Source organism: Phyllostomus hastatus, unplaced genomic scaffold, assembly GCF_019186645.2.
Source record: "Phyllostomus hastatus isolate PE091 unplaced genomic scaffold, TTU_PhHast_1.1 phas_scaffold_12, whole genome shotgun sequence".
Lineage (NCBI taxonomy): Eukaryota > Metazoa > Chordata > Mammalia > Chiroptera > Phyllostomidae > Phyllostomus > Phyllostomus hastatus.
In genome coordinates this window covers 17,250,503-17,270,171 of record NW_025334007.1, presented here as the reverse complement: position 1 = coordinate 17,270,171, position 19,669 = coordinate 17,250,503, and the positions used below count along the sequence as shown (strand labels likewise).

General features: G+C 46.9%; 1 protein-coding gene across 2 annotated transcripts in view; it reads left to right on the top strand.

Annotated features, from left to right (window-relative positions):
• FRMPD4 (FERM and PDZ domain containing 4) overlaps window positions 1–19,669 on the top strand; it is a 434,157-nt gene that overhangs the window by 341,011 nt on the left and 73,477 nt on the right. For both annotated transcript variants that reach the window (XM_045856137.1, XM_045856138.1), the window contains exons 3-4: window positions 8,172–8,332; window positions 13,103–13,205. In XM_045856137.1, coding sequence (XP_045712093.1) covers window positions 8,172–8,332; window positions 13,103–13,205 — 264 coding nt within the window. The remainder of the gene's footprint in view (window positions 1–8,171; window positions 8,333–13,102; window positions 13,206–19,669) is intronic.

Genomic DNA, 19,669 nt, shown 5'->3' with positions numbered 1-19,669 from the left:
GTACCTGCTCCTAAGATGCCCTAGTCCAAGCCCCTGAAGTTCGCTGACTCTGCCGTTTCTTTAGGCTTAACCTATGGGTCTTGGAGCCTTGCTGCACGAACCACCAAGCTCTCTTTCCTGAAGTTTCTGCCACCTCACAGGGGTCCCTGCCCTTGCCTCCTCAGCAGGTTGCTCAGGCCTTCAGGAAACAGAAGTCAGAAAAGAGGGTTATCTGCAGTCGGCTTTTGCTCTGGGCCACAGTACCGTATTTTGCTGTGTATAATGTGCACCCGTGGTTTTTGTGCGCATTATACATGGGACTAATATACCCATGGTGTGTAATCATTATACCCGTGTATAGTGCACATCCATATTTTTCCCTGAAAAATTTGGACAAAATAGTGCACGTTGTACATCTCCCTGCAGCCAGGGACTGCAGTGGCCTGGCTGCCTTATTAGACCTGCGAGGGGAAAACACATCATCATAATGTTGACTTGCTGGAAACCTGCCATGAGGTCTCACCTACCTCATGACCTGTCTCTTTTAACCTGGCGACCTTAACAATCCGCGCTTCTGCTTTCTTTTTCCTTCCTACTTACATTCTTGTTCCGGGGAACTACGGTTTGCCTAACTCAGCAGATTTGCTCAGAGCTTTTCTTTTTAACTTTGTTTAAAATATATTTTTTAAATTTATTTTTATAGAGAGGGGAAAGGAGGGAGAAAGAGAGGTAGAGAAACATCCGTCAGTTGCCTCTCACTCACCCCCAAACAGGGACCTGGCCTGCAACCCGGGCATCTGCCCTGACTGGGGATACAATATGTGACCCTTTGCTTTCTGGAATGATGCCCAATCCACCAAGCCACACCGGTCAGGGCCTGAGTTTTTTTTCAATAGGCTCCCTCACGTGGCACAACAGGGCGTACGAATTGTCGACCCTGGTGTTGGGAGCCGCCACCACCCAAGTCCAGTCAGGGATGAGAGAATGTCATCAGGAATGACCGTGGAGTTCCCATGGCTGCCATGGTAACAGGGACAATAACGGGAGTTGTTTCCTTTGGAAGTGTCCGGTATTTGTTCATTATAACATATTCAGTCACCAATGGCCTGGGGACTGTGGTTGTTAGAGCAAATCCTTTTGGGATGTGGAATTTGAGGGTTTTAAAATAATATCCAAAGCACTATTTGCAGATTGTCTAAGTGAGCATGGCATGCGTAACAAACATTCCCAAAATGCAATCATCATTCATTATTTCTCATCCAGCCGGCTGACTGAGGCTGGGGGAGGGGGTAGCAGCTCGGCTCCCCTTGGCTCCTCCCCGAGGTGCCTGTTCGGGTCTGTTCCACATGCGTCTGGTCTGGAGCCCACAGTGAAGGGGCAGCACCTGCCTTAAGCAGGGCTTCCCTGTGTGGCGATGGAGAAGCGGGAGCACGGGTCCGACTGCACGAGTGTTCTTTGCTTCTCGTGTGTGGGGTGAGCCGTGTAATCTGCTTTGGGCAGGGAGATGTCGGCAGAGTGAAAGGGTGGAGAAATATGTGCCGCGGGCAATGGGAAGGCACTGAAAAGCAATGTGGCATCCAGTGATGAAGCATGTCCCGGGGCGCAAATAAGGGGGCATTCAAGGTGGGAATATGATATACAGTCACTTGATTCGCTCATGGTAGTGAAGGGGCCCTCCATGAAAGGTAACACCAACCGTGACTTCCTCAAGCAGGACTCAGGCACTCAAAGGTATAGGTTTATTTATACTCTTTTTCATTCCAGTCTTAACTACCAAGGGGCCCCACGGGCCACTATCTTCCTAGATTCTTTAACTCCACACCAAAGGCAATATCTTAAATGTGATATCCTCCCTTCCAGAACCTTTCCACTCAGCACAGACTCCCAACAAGGCCCTCGTGGCTCTGATGAGGACAAGGGAAACTGGAATGAGGTTTTCTTTATTTTTTAAGATTTTATTTATTTATTTTTAGAGAGGGGAAGGGAGGGAGAAAGAGAGAGAGAGAATCAATGTGTGGTTGCCTCTCACGTGGCCCCCACTGGGGACCTGGCCTGCAACCCAGGCATGTGCCCTGACTGGGAATCAAACCTGCGATGCTTTGGTTCGCAGCCTGCGCTCAATCCACTGAGCTACACCAGCCAGGGCGGAATTAGGTTTTCTTATGGGGTGCTGCCTACTAGTCCAAGTGATTCTTGGTGATACATTGGATGCACACACTTTTGTTTCTGCTGAGTAGGAAGGGCTGCAAGAGTTCAAGGAAATCCCTTTTGTCCTGGGAGGGGAAGCTAGGCAGCAGGGTGACCATCATTCCTTTTCAAGCGAGCCTGTCAGAAACAGGAAGGTTGCTCGTTCCATTTCTGGACACACTTTCCATCACAATTAATGTGTTTTCAGGTCACGGATTCCCGGCCTCTCTGTGTGTTTGCAGGAGAAGGTGGGGGGCTGGGGCCAGAAGTGTGCGTAGCTCATCAGTTACATTCTTCCGTCTCAGCGGCTGAATGCACTGAAGCGTGTTCAGCAGGTAAAAAAACAAAATGTGGCTTTTTCAGCTCATTATAAAAAGGGCTCGAGCATCTTTATAAAAACCATTGCAAAAAGTACTTGTCTCAGAACAACAAAAAGATGTTTCATGGGGGAACATTTTGGTGTGGATTCATTGTTACTGGAAAAGAGACAGAGGCTGATTATTTTTAGATAATGTATTCTGAAATGTGACCTATTGGGTGAGAAAATGATGCTGCCATCAAAAGGTTGCCTTCAAAGTGCAAGCAAAACCAAAAAAAAAAAAGCCAAAAAACCAAAAACAACAAATGAAAATGATCGAACAGGCTGCGACCACAGAATAAACATTTAGTTGGGACTTTGAAACCTTATTTCGGTAGGGAAATGACAATGAAATGATCAGGACCAACGTCAGATTCTGTGTTGACACGGAGGATGGCAGTGTCTGGGGTGAAAGGTCCTGACCCTGTGTCCCACCCCGACAACATCAGTCATGTGTCTCATTTTCCCTGTGACCCAGGCTCACTCCCCAGCCCTGGACGCAACCAACGTTCACTTAGCGACCCAGACCTCTGGTTGAGGAAAATGTAACTAGCTGATTCAGTCTCTCGAGAGCCAAGGATTTAGTCTTCTTTCGTTTCTCTTTTATTCTGGTACATATTGCTTCATGTGTATCGATTTGAATTTGTGTTTACTGTGTCAATGCTTTTGATATGATTTTTCAAATTGAAGTCCTCAGTGTTTATATCGCACGTGAGAGTCATTTCACAGAGAATCGGGCTGTAGGTGTTTGAAACATTATTGAGTTTGTTTTCATATTTTAATAAGATTGAAAGAGTTTATGATGTCTAAAACCTATTCCTTTTAATTCATTAACGTCAAGAGATGAAAATAACCTCTATTGCTTTTTGACTGCTTACTATATGCCGGACATTTTGCTAAGTGCTTTGCACTTATTCATTAATCTAATTCCCACAATTTTCTTCTGAGATTATTATAATTATTATCACCGTTTTCCAGATGAGGAAATTGAGGCACAGAGTGATGAAGTAATTTATACATATCACATACTTGGAAGTGGTGGGGCCAAGATTCGAACCCAGGGAGTCTGGCTCCAAAGTCTGACTGAACCACCATCTCAGTCTTCAGGTTCACTTATACGTGGGCATGTGTGTGTTTCTTGCACAAACTAAAAGCGTTACCTACTTGCAGAGAAAACATCTCCCAAAGGTTGGCTATAGCAGGACATAGGATTTGCATTAGACAACATGCTCGTAGATCGCTCCTCACTGGATTGCCCTGTGCGCGCAGGAAGAAGGTTCCAGAGTAGGAACTGCACCCCTGCTCTGTCAGAGTGGCCTTTTTTTAAAGATTTTATTTATTTATTTTCAAAGAGAGGGGAAAGGAAGGAGAAAGAGAGGGAGAGAAACATCGATGTGTGGTTGCCTCTCACGCGCCCCCCACTGGGGACCTGGCCCGCAACCCAGGCATGTGCCCTGACTGGGAATCGAACCGGCAACCCTTTGGTTCACAGGCTGGCTCTCAGTCCACTGAGCCACACCAGCCAGGGCAGAGTGGCCTTGAAGTACGTGAAAAACCCAACAGTTTCTTGTCTCTGCCATTCTCACCCTGGTGCAAGGCACCGTGGTAATTTGCTGGGATCCATGCAATGGGTCTGGAAAAGGTCCCTCTGCTCCAACCAGCGCCCCTTTCTGTCTGGTGCAAGGGGCTATCACCTTACTTCTCCACTCGGAGCCTCGCTGTGGCTTCTGTTTCAGCCAGGACAATACACAGAGTCCTTCTGCGGTCTTCGATGTCCCCCTAGCACTTCTTTACCGCTCCCCTCACTGCCTTCAACCTCCCCTCAGCGCTGGCCTCTGGGCTGTCCCTTAGACATCCTGTCAGCCAGCGCAGCAAGCCTCAGGACCTCTGTCCTTGGTGGTCTCTCCCGGGCATTTCCCTCTTCCCTGGGGTCTCACCATGGTCCCCTCTCCCAGCAGCTCTCTATTCTCCCGCCCAGCATTATTCTTCTCCGTTGTGCTCTTAATGAGCTGATGTGCCATACATCATTTTACTCATTTGTTAGTGTATTCTGTGGCTTTGAAAACTAAAGTGAACAATTCATTTTATTATTCTGCTTTTGTTCCTATTGTATCCCCAGCACTGAGCATCCAGTGGGCATTCAATAAATATTTGTTAACGAAATGAATGCATTATGAAGCCGTTTGGGAGAATCGAGTGAACTATCATATGGAAAGCGTTCAAAAAATGGTTAGCGTGAAATTAGTGTTTAATAAATGCCAGGTGTTAATAAAATAACATAATAGTGATTAAATGAAGGAAGTATTAAACATTGGAGACTATTACTTTATCGTGTATTGGCAAGAGGATAAGCAAGCTACAGATACTTTCAATGTTTTAACTTACACACATAATGCATGCTGGAGGAAGTAACCTGGACATCATTCGTGCCCTCTTTTTTTTTTTTTTTATCTAGAAGAGGTGCTACACCCCACCCTGCCCTGGGCAGGTGTATAGTGCCCAAACCTGGCTGAGCTTTGCAATCACCTGGGGAATCTTTTCATTTGTTATGTTTAAAGATTTTATTTATTTATTTTTAGAGAGAAAGGAAGGGAGGGAGAAAGAGAGGGAGAGAAACATCCATGTGTGGTTACCTCTCACGTGCCCCCTACTGGGGACCTGGCCCACAACCCAGGCATGTGCCCTGACTGGGAATCAAACCGGTGACCCTTTGGTTCACAGGCCGGCACTCAATCCACTGACCCACAGCAGCCAGGGCGGGCATCTTTTAAAAAAATTGATCCTGCCTCCCATCCTCAGATATTCTGATACGATTGGTCTGCAGTGAAACTTCTCTACTCTTCAACACGTGATCATTAGCAAATCCCTTCCCTTATACTAAGCCCATTTAGAGTATGTCTTCCGTGGATTATGACGCAAACTCAGAGCTTGGGGGCCAGGCTGTAAAAACAGGGTTTCCCCTCCCCTTTGTCCTTCGTTCCTTCCAGGGATAAAAGGGGAGACTCATTTGCCAATGTTGCTCTAAGCTGGAGCCCTCTCACAGAGCACACAAGGATGAGGTCAGATCATTGGCCACCACCCCCAGGGCGGCCCCATTCTCGCCTAGGCACAGACAGCCATGCCTGTTGCAGGCCTGTGATGGATGGATGTCAGGGCATCAAGCTCCCGCCGAGAGGCTGCTGTAGGGACATCAGAGGTCCTCCCAGCGTCCTGCTCCCCAGCCCTGACTACACCCGTTCCCTGCGTCTCAGTCCCTCCCTGCCCAGGGCCTTGTCAGAGGCCACTGTGCTGGACACCGGGGTTCACTCAGCATTAGTTTTGCTGGTTTAATCAGGGTCTCGAATTCAGTCCTTCAGACTGCCATACTTCACCATGTGACCTGCCCACCTGAGGTCCCCCCATCTCCCTTCATCCCAAGCATGTATGCCACCATGGTAACCATGTCTAATCTCCGAGGCCAGACGAACACCTGCCATTTCACATAAGACAGCCCTTCCCCTTTGATCCTATGATGCCACCATTCTGAGCCCGGCAATTTCCAGAATGGTGTTGGGGCATCTGGGACAGCACACTTCCAGGGCCACCCTCATGGGCGTGTGACCAGTGCCGTCACACAGGGCCCTGGGCTGGGTTTCCCGATCTGCTCTTTAAGATCCTTAAGTGTGTTTTAACGAGGGGTCCCGAGTTTTCATTTTGCACCGTTATTGCAAATTACGTAGCTGGTTGAGCACAGAGCACGAGGAGTCGGACGACGTGGTGTGAATGGCACCTGGCTTACACCTGAGCAGAGTGTGACCTTGGCCGAGTTATTCTTCCTCTCTCATCATTTGCAGAGAGGAGGGGGGTGCATCAACTGGCTCCATGGAAGGGGAGTTGTGAAAATGAAGTAAGATAACAGATGAGGGTCAGCACGTGATATGACTTGTTAGCTCTCAGCAAACACTTCTCTTTTCCCTTGCGTTCCAGATCACAAGCTGCTGGATCCAAAAGACATTTCGGTTTCAAGGGGATTTTAAACTCTATTTTTCCTAGTCAGTGATATATGCCTAAAGGACCGATCCTGGAGGGTTTTCATTGATTTTTGTTAACTCTTATTAATTACACAGAAGGACAATGGGAAGCCTTCTTGGTCTTGATTACATTTGAACAATATGTTGTTCAGATGCCATACAAAGTAGCATCTTTCAAGGTATTTGTACATGATCTGCTTTTAGTTGTTGAAGATTAGAGAGAAAAAATATTGAATTTAAGTCCACGTCATTGAAGTAATAGTGGCTTGCTTTACTTGAAGGAGATTTTTAGGATGCAAAGTAATAACTCTACCATGTAAAGACTTCTTCTGCCTTGGGTAATGTGCTTGAGTGAAGACTTCATTAAGAGTCACGGGAGCTGGTTCGTGAGCTGACACACTCACATACCAGCCATGAGCTCTGAGTGACTAGGAGCCACTATTTTTGTCTCAGTTTCCCTGCTGGGAAATGCAGATAATACTATCCTCTCCTCTCCCTCATTCTCATGGTGGTTTTGTGCATCAAATGAGATATTTGTGGAAGCATTTTGAAACTTTTTGAATGCCAGACACATTGCACATTTTGATTATTGACAGGACTTCAGAAGTTTAGGTGTCGACAAAAACATTCATTGAAATCATTTAAAAATCTCTCCAGTGTAGAAATGCTAGGGATTCCTTTCTCACCTTCTTTGGAAAGGGGGACTGTATCTGACACCAGGGTAACCTAGTGCCACCAAAATGAACCCCATCACTTCCGTTTCACCGTTTTACCTCCGTTTCACTGTTTCACTTCCGTTTCCGTTCTGAACCACGTTTGTCACTGAGGTTCTTTCTCAGGACATCAGTTATAACTGGGTCGTTTTCTACAAAAAAACATACCTTTCTACTTTATCATTCCGTTATTTATTGAGAATCTACTAATGTCAGCCACTGTTCTTGGTGCCTGGGATAAATCTCTGAATAAAACCAAGTTCCTTGCCATCATGGAGCTTACAATCTCGTATGGAGAGCAAAACAATGAAAAGGAGTATATTGCCCAGCACATTAGCAAGTGATTAGTCCTATGGGGGAAAAAGTAGAAGAGGGTAAGGGGAGCTGGGTGTTAGGAACAAGGTTGCAATTTTATTTATTTTATTTTTTTAAAGATTTTATTTATTAATTTTTAGAGAGGGAAGGGAGGGAGAAAGAGAGAGAGAAGCATCAATGTGCGGTTGCTGGGGGCCGTAGCCTGCAACCCAGGCATGTGTCCTGACTGGGAATTGAACCTGCGACACTTTGGTTCGCAGCCCACACTCAATCCACTGAGCTACGCCAGCCAGGGCTCAGAACAGACCTCTTTAAAGAGGTCTCATCTGAGCAGAGATTTGGGAAAGGTGAGGGGGAGCTATACAGGTATCTGCAGGACAAGCATTTCAGGTTGGGGGAACAGTCCGTGCAGAGGCCTAAAGCAAAGGTGGGCGTAGAGTTTTCAAAGACCAAGGAGGCTGCAAGAAGCCTGACTGTGGATCTCCCTACATCACTCACACTCTCTCCCAAACAGAATAGAAGGTTCTGAAATGGGGGGAGATGAGATTACCAGGCCATTGCCTAACATCCACTGATGCCTCGCTTGTCTTGCGTGTGCTTTTCCCACAGTCACATGACTCAGGCAGTCCCGTTTGATGACCCTCGGTTCGAGAGCTGCCAAATCATCCCTCCAGCCCCGAGGAAGGTGGAGATGAGGAGGGACCCTGTGCTGGGATTCGGTTTCGTGGCAGGGAGTGAAAAGCCGGTGGTTGTTCGCTCAGTGACGCCAGGTAAGCACCCCAGCCCACGCCTCAGGCTCATGGGAACATCCATCACTTGTCTGCCGGAAGGACCACTGTTCGTTTTCCTAAGTTTCATAATGTTTCATTAAAGGCTGTGAAGGCTAGCCAGCTGCCTAGAGGCCGACCACCAGAGGGACAGAAATGGTCCCGAAAACACAGTTTAGACGGATAAATCCATTACATCGCTTTCTTTATGAAAACACTGATCCATAATTTGTAACCCTAGAAACGACCGACTTCCTAATGTGTCAATAGAAATAATAAGAGGCAGGTACTTTACTGTGTTTCAATAAGCTCTTGATGTACTCGTCAGTGGAAAAAAAAGGCAGGAAGTGGTATTTATTTAAGTGACTGCAGGATTCAGTCATTGGTGGTGGTTTATTTTACAAAGATGCACTACCCTCCTTTCCCACTAGGGGCAGAAGATAGTTGCTTGCTCCATTGGTGTTAAGCTAGACTGGGTGACTGACTGTGGCCAACAGCATATTAGCAAAGATGACAGAGGCGAAGGCTTGAAATATGCTTGAGCTTCTTTCTTTGGTTTCTGCCCTGACCATAAGAATTTTGCTCTACTACCTCTTCTGCCTAAGCCCGAAAATGAGCACTCGCGCAGGCAGCCTGCCACCTAGAATGAAGTATACCGTAACCTGCAGTGCGACACAGACTTGCCCAGTCAAGTGTGGAGTGGATCAGCCTAACTGTGGTCATCCTAAAGACCCCTAGGCGTGAAAAGATATGATTATTGGACATCCAGCTAAGGTGTAGAGTGGTTTGTCGTACAGTAAGCACCGGCTGATCCTGTGTGCGTGGCAAATTTCTGAAGTTCTACGGTCTGATCCGATCATTAACATGCTTCCCTCAGTCATTCTCCTTGGAGTATACAGATGTTCCACCAGCAACTCAGTTGAATATAATGATGCAGTTGCCTGTGGTGGGCTGCCTTTGCCCTTTTAGAGACAGTGCTCTCTTTAAGTGTTTCTTTGTTATGCTTATTTATGTATTTATGTTAATGGACTTCCACTGGTGAAAACCATCTTCTGTGCTGCTTCTGGGATTTCACCAGTAAGTGACAGAGTTCCATAGTACAGAGCACAGACGCAGGTGTCAGACTGTCTGGGTGTGATGGATGAGAATCCTGCCTCTGCCCCTCAAGAGCTACTTTGGCTCCCATGTTCACTCCCCAGCATTTCGGTTTGCTGCAAGTTCTCTAGCTCATCTGCATAATGAGGATCGTCATAGCATCTATCTGACAGGACTGGGGAGAGAATACACTACGTTAGAAGAAGAGCAGCTTTTCCACTTTTTCCATAGTGATTACTACTCCTGTACTGTAGAATATTTGGCCAGCTGAGTCTGTCAGTGAAGGGAAATGAAATCCAACTAGTGAGCTAGCACAGATTTTTTTGTAAGTTGAATTTTTCGTACTTTGTAATTTGACATGATCTAACCCAGGACAAGCACCACCGAACAGTCAACTGCTTTCAGCTCGTGCAGAAAATACAGTTTTGTTTTGTTTTTTTCACTCCAACCATGGCCTCATCCCTTCTTACTCTGTCTGCCCAGCTTTTCATTTTATTAGCTGTGGATCATACTGCAATTCTCTGTGTGGGGTTGTTGCGCTTAACCCAATTGAGAATTTTATCCTCAAAATAAAAAAGATCTGTTACTTTTTATGATGAAATCACACGCAGGGTTTCTAAAAAAATACAATGTGCTAGGTAGTATAGAGGAGAAAATGGAAAAAGAAATCACCTAAGCTCTTGCCGCTGAGAGTTGGATGTCATTAATGTGCAGGCAGAGAACATATGTCCAGTACGCAGTTCTGTGCACACATACACGTGTATTTTCTATCATATACATACGTGGGATATTATATGTGTGTAGATAGCCACATGTTTTCCTACCTGGGATTCCATGTGGCATGCCGTTTCATAATGGAGGGATTCTAACATCTCCGGTTATAAGGTTCTGTCCGGCTTGCATCCTCCCGAGAGCTGACTGGAGATTTTGAAGTCTCCTTTTTCAGTTTCTCGCATTGCCTGGCTGCTCCTTCAGCCCTTCCTCGTCCTCGTCTCGCTTTCGCTTCAGACACTAACACCTGCTGTTCGATAATTTGGAGAAGAGTAGAAAAGGGTAAAAACAGAGGTCAAAGAGTCTTGTTTCCAGTCATTTTTACGAGTGTCAATGCTGGTTCAATCTACTGTGTCTATCATCAAAATGACTGTCCTGAAGTCCCCAGTGCTTTCCGAGACGTGACCGCATTTTCGATTCTAGGCAGCGCAGCCTTCAGACTAGCAGGCCGGCAACGATTCTTTGATGCGGGTCACTCCTTCTTATTTTTTTGAGGGAACTATATGTTGCTGGCTCCTGGATTTTTTATTCAAGTCACTTAATTAAAAAGAATATTTCATTTGAATCAAAAACAGAGGTCCAAGCCCTGGCTGGCGTAGCTCAGTGGATTGAGTGCGGACTGAGAACCAAAGTGTCACAGGTTCGATTCCCAGTCAGGGCACATGCCTGGGTTGCAGGCCATGACCCCCCAGCAACCACACATGGATGTTTCTCTCTCTTTCTCCCTCCCTTCCCTCTCTAAAAATGAGTGAATAAAATCTTAAAAAAAAAAAACAGAGGTCTGATGTAAGAGTATGTCCTACTCATCCACAGGTGCTTTTTGCATCGGACTAGGTAGTCTGTCCTTCAAACAATTATTCTGGACTGTGTTCTGTATTTGACTAGCATTTGATTTCTGTTAGTTTGACCGAACTGGAGTGACCGGTAGCACATTTTCCGGCAGTTAGAAGAAACCTCCCCAGTGATTTCCAGAATTGCCTGTGTACACAAACACAGACTCTCAGTTCCCACATCTTGAAATGAATATTTTCCATCACTCGTGTGGGGACATGTTACAGTTCCCCGCCGCTTCCTCCCCAGAGAGAAGATCAAGTTTATGCTCCAGCTTGAGTGACACATAAGTCAAGTGTCCGGGTGGGTGGAGAACAGCTGCACCGCTTTGAGTTCTATGTTCTGGGCGTGAAGTTCACTTCAATCGCGAAGTAACAGTGACAGCATGGGAAGCGTAATGCTTCTGCTGCTCCTGTCACCCAGGGACGGACCTCTGGGAAGAAAGCTAGCGTTTTAGCACCGTATCATTCTGTGGAATGTAATTGCATTATACGTGTGAGAATATGCCAGCTAAATGGAGTATTTGTTTATGGGGTTTATTTCATACGGATGTGTGTTTCGTGCAGCTATGGTGTGATGTGTCAAGAGACCTGGCGGCGGCCAACTTTTGAATTGTAGGAGCGAGTTCAAAAGAGATGTTGGCCACTCCGAACTTGGAAAAGAGCCCACAGACCTTAGCTGAGATCCAGGCCTGTCCTTGCAGCCAGCTCTCTAACTACATCAGCCTTAATGATCTCATTATACCGAAGGGATTCCAGTATTCAGCGAGGTTACCAGGCCCCGCATTTCGGCCGTTGCCTGGTGCATAAGAAGTGTTCCATGAATGCTAGTTCCCTACCTCTTCCTTTCAAAAGCTGCCCCTGGACTCAGGAGCTCACAGACCCTCGCAGCCAAGGCTGGGTGCTCTCCTGTTGACCATGAACGATGCCAGCTAACATCAACATCGGACGAGGCCGCTCTATGATAGTGATGGATCAGGACTAATATAAGAGTCCCCCGTCATCACACGTGAGCACAGGCACAAACATGCAAGCACAGTCCCCACCACAAAAACGCCCAAATAGCCTCATCGTCCAGCTGATATGAGTGGCTGCTGCTCCTGTAACCGGTCCCAGGTTCAGACCTGCCTCCTTCCTCCCAGCTTTCAGACAAGAATTCTTAGCCCTGGCTGGTGTAGCTCAGTGGATTGAGCGCGGGCTGCGAACTAAAGCATCGCAGGTTCGATTCCCAGTCAGGGTACATGCCTGGGTTGCAGGCCATGACCCCCAGCAACCGCACATGGATGTTTCTCTCTCTCTCTCTCTCTCTCTCTCTTTCTCCCTTCCCTCTCTAAAAATAAATAAATAAAATCTTTTAAAAAATTCTTAAGATGCTCAGATAGAATTATCCCCCAACATCCTTAGAGCAGAGTCCTTCCTACCACCCTCTCACTGGGCTGCCTTCCAACTGCCTGCAGCGTGTGGGCCCCCTAGTTGGAATGGGTAAATAAATGCAATGCTGTTCCACTCCAAGTGTGCCCAGGGGGGTGCAGCTTTGACTGCAGGGCATCAACACAATGGGTTGGCTACCTGTTGGGGGATACTGTCTTCTAGGGGCCTTGAAACTCAACGTTCGGTCAGTGGACCAGTAGCAGAAGCAGGACCTGGGAGCTTGTGAGAAATGCATCATCTGGCCCCCGCATGCCTCCCAGCGTGCTGAATCAGTCTGAAGGCTAACAAGGTCCCCAGGTGACTCTAGGCCCATTAAAGTGTTAGAAGTGCCGCTGGGCCATGGAGTCTCAACCTCGCCTGGAATGTTTTAGAGAAATGTTGATGCCGGAGTCCCACCTGCAAAGATTCTGATTTAATTGGCCAGAGTGCAGCCTGGGCCTCGGGCTTATCCAGAGAGTCCCAGTTCTTTCCACTGCGCTGCCACGGTTGAGAAGGACAGATGCAGAGGACACCTGGGTGGGGCTGGGTTTCCTTTTTCTGCTGATAGCATCATTTGCTCACGGTGAATCTCGATCGGAAGAGGAGACTCCGGATGGCTTGATTAGCAATGATCTTCTCACCGCACTTCACTCTCATTTGTCTGCAGGCGGCCCCTCGGAAGGCAAGCTGATCCCGGGAGATCAGATAGTAATGATCAATGACGAGCCGGTGAGCGCCGCACCAAGGGAGCGGGTCATCGATCTGGTCAGGTGGGTACTCTGATCACCGTGCCCAGCCCAGCCCAAGAGCCTGCCGCGCAGCTGTGAGGCCTCATCCAGCAAAGGGAGGGCTGCTTGGGGGGCCAGCTTAGGGCACAAACACAGACCCACACATTCTCCTTGACAGTGCTGACCTCTAGCTTGAGGCGCATGCGCCACAGAAACAAGGCAGCAGATCTCTCACTTCGTGTTGACGTTCTGAGTGCGTATGCTGCATCAAACATGGGTTTTGAGTCCGATGTCTGTCGCTATATCCAAAGGTTGTGTGGTTTTTTTTCCTTCCAAATTACTAACACACTGCTATTTCATAATCAAGGAGATCAAAGTGCGATACCTGCATTCAGGGTAAACGAAGGCTAATTTTATATACATAATCCCGTGGGGACCAAAACATAGAGTTCACCAATTTTTCATACTCGAGCAAGCGATTCATTACTGAATTTTGAGGTCATCAACCTAGGCAAAATGGTAATTAGGTCAAAGCTAGGCCAGTTTAAAAATGTGCTTGGTTGATTGGTTTCATTTTATTGAAGATGTAAATAATTTGTTATGTGATATTCTCAGTGGGCACCAGAAAATATATTGAATGCGATGTTCAAATGTTGGTCAAGAAGTTTCTTAAAAGCCTACTGCAGTTACACTTGTTCAGTGCATTTAGGGCAAAGGGGGTCTTTTGACATTTTCCAAATAAATCTGCGCCTGTTACATTAGGGATGTACTCATCAAAACGCTTTAAACTGAGAAAGGGATCTCCTACCATTTCTGATGTCTTACAACCACAGGTCTATCTGTGCTTTGGGACAGGCACAAAGGGGAGTGCATCTGGGGTTTTCCAGAGCTGGTTTCTTTCCCAAGCCTCGTTCAGCTTCTGCTTCACACAGAAGCATTGGGTGGTCCTGCATGCTTGCAAGAAGAGGCATAGCAATAGAGGAAGCTGTCTTGTAGGGCGACCAACCTTCCCAGGTTCAGCAAGGAAAGGGCCACGTCCTGGAAACCCCTGGGTCCCACAAAGTCAGTCACCCTACTGTAGCCCAGGCCTAACAAGGAAACCTTTACAGCTGGCCGCAGCAGGGTCATCCCTGTCCTGATGGGACATCCAAGTCTCCAAGTGTGTTCCTGCCCGGGAGTGGTCCCCGAGGCTCATGTCAGATGCGTCCTGCATCGGGAGCAAGACGTAGGAGTGCCTCCAACCTTCCTGCGGGTCGGGGATATAGGAATCTGGAGTGACTTCACGTTTTTGAGCCCTGGCAGGGAGCCACGCCATTAGTGCTTGGAACGACTTTCCTCTTGAGCTATGGGTGGTCGTCAGTGGGAACATACCTCATCCAGCCGGCCCTCAGCCTGGTGGGCTGGCATCACGGAGTGCCATGTTTGGGCCTGATGACAGGTCACACAGTCATTTTGTCTCCCCTCGGGCACGCGGCTCCTCGATGATCCGTTCTATTGATTTCTGTGCCTGGGGGACAATAGAAGAAATAAAATATCTGTGTTTGTGTGTGCTGCGACTGAATTGCATGCTTCAGGACAGAGACGGAGTAAAAGCTATCTACACTGTGATCATTTCCTAGGAATCCTGCCAGGGGCCTTTAGAAAGACTTTTGTCCAAAAACCAGTTTTTTCCTTCCACTTTGCCGCTTTAGGGAAGCCAATGACATCTCTGGCAACAGAAGTCTCCGTAGGACTTTCTGTGTACTGGAGCTCAATGAATATTTGTCGAGGAAATGAACCAATTAGAAGAGGGGCGGCAAGCGACAGCTTGCACGCGGTCCGTCCAGCCTGCCACCTGCTTTTGCACAGCCCGCGAGCTAAGAATGGTTTTCACCATTTTTGAACGGTTAGAAGCAATGAAAGAAGGCTATTTCGTGACTCGTGAAAATCCTATGAAATTCAGATTTCAGACTCCATAAATAAAGTTTTGTGTGAAAAGAGCCACACCCAGTCATTTACATCTTGTCTGAGAATGCTTCCTCTATGATAGCTGATGTGAGTAGCCATGGCAGAGACCTATGGCCCGCAACGTGAACTAGTTCCTATCTAGCCCTTTCACAGCAAATGTTCGCTAAGCCCTGCTTTAGGAGATATTACGGTAGCCAATGGCATTTTCTTTCATTAAAGCCTAATTTAGCCTAAAACTCCATATAATATGCACAGACGATTTCTCTCACATTAGGCTTATGTAGGGCAGGATTTCCACATAGTTGATAAAGAGACTGTGGTGTTTAAAATGGATTGAAAAGGAAAACATGCACAAAATATATACAACTGTCTTCCCTTTCTCACGGCCTGGCCCCTGTGGACTGGGGGTCTTGAGGGCATTGACGAGGACAGAGGGCTAAGCGCTCCTTGAGTCACTCCTTGCACTTAGAGTCCGTGCCCCCGCCCCACTGCCCCACCGTCTTGGTGAACCGTGGCTGCTCCTCTGGGTAGCATTGTCTGTCAACTCCCTTTTGTGTCGCCAGTACCTCCATGCTGGCTGTCCTATAAGGTCATTTGTGAGTTCTTTGGTGGCAGGAGAGGAGGGCTCCCTGAGGAGCCACCCCACCGAACAGTAACGTCCTTGGGGGGTCTGGCTCAGGCTTAGCCCTCTTGCTGCTGGTGTTTGTGACCACACCTCTTGGATAAGGCGCCAGTAAGACCAGCTACTCTTCAAGATGTCCATAGGACCTCATTACAGAGGGGAGGAACTAAGCTGTCACCAGATCACAGCACTTCTGACAGTGCCACAGCCTCTCTCCCACCCTTTTCGGCCTTGTATAGACTGGGGGAGGAGAGGGAACGAGGAGGAGGTGGTGGCTGGCAGCAGCCGATCACATTGTGCCTCCTTCTAGAAAGTTCTCAGGGATCCCAGTTGTTTGTAGTCCTCTTTAGAATGAGGTCTCAGCATCCCTTTGCCAGCGTCTCTCTGATAGGTGACAAGGACACAATTTAAATCTGGAATGGAGCTTGTTGTAGAATCAGGCGACCTGGATTCTAAGTTCCGTGAGAAAAGAGAGCTTGTGCGTGTTGTCACCCGCTGTGTCCCCATGACCTATGACCCCAATGCCCGGCTCATAGGAGGTACTCAATGACAACGTGTTGAGCGAGCCAGTGGGCTCAGAAGAGCCAGCTTCCACAACTATAGATTTAGGTGGTTTCCCCCAGCCCCCTTTCAGTTCTCAGTTCTGCGAGTTTGAACATCACCTCGTGAATCCATGCCTCAGAGTCCGTGCCTTAGGCACCTGCTGCACACAGGACACACAGCTAGGCACCCAATACACAGAGATGGGGGCGACAAAGCCCAGCTTTCAGAGACTTCCGGTCTATGCTACTATGAATAGTGATGTCTGTTCATGTGGGACCTCCTTAAGACCGGCAGGTCCTCATACCAGACACTTGGGGGAACTGTCAGATTTAAAGGAGTTTTAGCAGTGACAGAAACACACAGACCCTGGGTGCTGTTGGGGTGGTGAACGTGTAATTCCAAAACATGCTTCCTTTTAATCTCAGGGAAGCCAATGTATCTTTATAAAAACAACAAGGCACTTTATTTGAAGCAAATACATCTAAAAATAGGGTGCACCTCACGGAGATGAAATGCGGCTGGCTGTGGAGTTCTTCTTGTCACCGACCCCTTCAAACTCGTTAAACCCGGATTTTGGAAAGAATGTATTTCTCACTAATGAAAACGTTCACGTGGTAGAAAAAGTCCGTGTGCCTTCCCATTAGTCAGCCATATGTGTGCTAACCTGGAAATGTCGCTGTTAGAGACTAATCTCTTTTTTATTGGGCTTCTCAGCCGATATGTTTTTCATGTCTATATCTTACACAAGATAAATTCCCTTTCTGTTTAATAAAATATCCCATTTTCTCAGCCACTAAGGACATTTGGGAAAAAAAATACTCATCATTTGACTAACACTGTAAAATTCTCTCTGTAAAAGCTGGCATTTCCATTTACTTGCCTAAGTGGGTTAATCTTGTTTTGTTCTTTTTTTTTTCTCCCCTTGCTTTTGCTCGTGGATCATTTTTTTTTTTGTTTCCAGATACATTTGTGTTTCTTTGTGGATTCGTTTTCTTATGTGGGTGCTCTCGTATAGAAATTTTTTCTTGAGAAAATGAAAGAGTTTCTTGAAGACCAATTTACTGCTATAGTAACCACATTCGGGTTTCTGCATGTGTCCTCAAAAAGTTCTATAATTGCCGCGCTGAAATTAGACAAGTTCTGTTCATCTCCTAATTTTGTAAGTTAACTGTCACTCATACTTTACAATGGTTGAGGAGCAGAATCTTTGAAGAGTTTAGGCCTTTTCAAATTTCTGTAGACTTCTTCTTCAGAAGTATCCAAGGGTAATTTCCCTTGGCTTTGCACACTTAGACAAATTCACTGAAGACAGTCTCCAAGATTTTATTTTTCAAAACTAGGGGGTATAGTTGCTGATAGCCATTTTTTCCTTGTTTTGATTTAATTTGTATTGTATTTTTTTCATTACCATTTATCCCCCTTATACCGACTTCCACCTGCATTCGCCACATGGTTGTCCATGCCCATGAGTCCCTTTTCCTTTTTTATCAGTCCCTCCACCCCTCAACTTCCCCCCACAAGCTGTCATCCAGCTCACCGTCTAGCTCAGAGCCATTTTGAATCATGCCCCATTCCCCAAGGCTAGCCAAGCCAATTAAATTTATTTGACTTCAGCAATTATTGAGCAGTAACTAGGTAAGAAATGTTATGTAAGGTGCCGGGGGACGTATAAATACCTAAAACGTGGTTCCTGCACTCAAGGAGGAGACTTCTAATTAATTGCACTATATTTATGACTGTGCAAGGCTGGGGGGGGGGGTATTGTTCGGCAGCCATGTTCGCTGGGGATGGAGCGGATGTGAAGGGGTGCAGAGGTGGTGGTGGAGGGCAGCCGTTGAACCTGAGTGGAAGGGCAGGTTTATGCAGGGAGAGAAGCTTGGGGAATAGATCCTCCCATTTCCCCGGAAACCCCAGGTTCTCCTAATGGATGCTCACTTTCCAACCTGCAGATATACAGATATCTTATCCATCTCCCAGATGGCTGTCCCCAGGCACAACCTCAACATTTCCTCCTGCTTTTCCTCAGTGGCCCATTCAAGGTGGCAACAAGAAATCTCTGGGCTCACGTTAGACTGGGAGGCATTTGTCTTTAGGGGTTAGAGAGCCAGCTGAGAATCAGATAAATACCATGGGCTTGTTCCTCCACCCAGAAAAATCCACACGAAGGCACGGTGTTGCATAGAATATCAGAATGCTTCACGAACCCCTCACTCCCATGCCAATCTCAGTTTCAGAGCCCTGGCAGCTGACTCTGAAAACGCTGGCACCCTTCCTCTCCCTTTGTCCTTATTGGAAGGGAGCGCTGAAGAGCCTACCGTGTGAGTGACTCTGCCCATCACAGCAGTGGACGCTGAGGCCAGCCCACCCGTCAGTAAGGAGGCACAAGGCTCGAACTGGAAACCAGTACTCCTTCCTCTGCACTAGGGCAGCGAACGGCCACCCCAGCTGTCTTCTCTCATTACCGAACTCGATTATTCCTCCTGATCTAATTAATGAGCAGTGCTATAGCTATGGCTGCATCTACAGGAGGCTGCCCACATCCGCCAGCTCTTCTCTACCTATTCACCGGGATTGGAGAGCATTTCTGGGGAGCAGTAGGGTTCTTCTCATAAGAAAGTAACCATAACAAGAATAGGTGATGAATGACTGATCATCCTTTAATTCACAAAGGACAAACCCACTAATGGTTAGTAATATTCCTTTTACCGAAGTAACTACTACATATAATCATATGCCAAGCAAAATGCAAATTCTACTTTAAACCCGAAAAGATTATTCCAACCATTCTAACAAGAACTCCTACAAAGGAAATAAGCCAACTCACGGGCACAGTCAAGGTCAAAGCTTTGTATATAACTTTTAAGGGTCACTTTTTTGATAATTCAGAAACAAAAGGACTGTTATTGATGATATCCCAACTGATAATGATGATGAGAATGAACATGTATTAACTCTTTTTTTAAAAGATTTTATTTATTTTATTTTTAGAGAGGGAAGGGAGGGAGAGAGAGAGAGAGAGAGAAACATTAATGTGCAGTTGCTGGGGGCCGTGGCCTGCAACCCAGGCATGTGCCCTGACTGGGAATTGAACCTTTGGTTCGCAGCCCGCACTCAATCCACTGAGCTACGCCAGCCAGGCCTATGAACTCTTTATTATACACTAACCTTCTGCTAAACACTTCCATTCCTTAGTATTAGGACAAGTTAACACTTACATGGTGCTTACTCTGGCCTGTCCTGAATTCTTTCTGTATGTTAACTCTTTCAATCCTCACAGTGGTGAGTGGGTACGATGGTGACCCCTAATTTATAGATGGGGAAACTGAGTTACAGAAAGGGAAAAGGACATGCCCGAGATCGCACAGCAAGTACGTGGTGGAGTGAAACGCAGTCA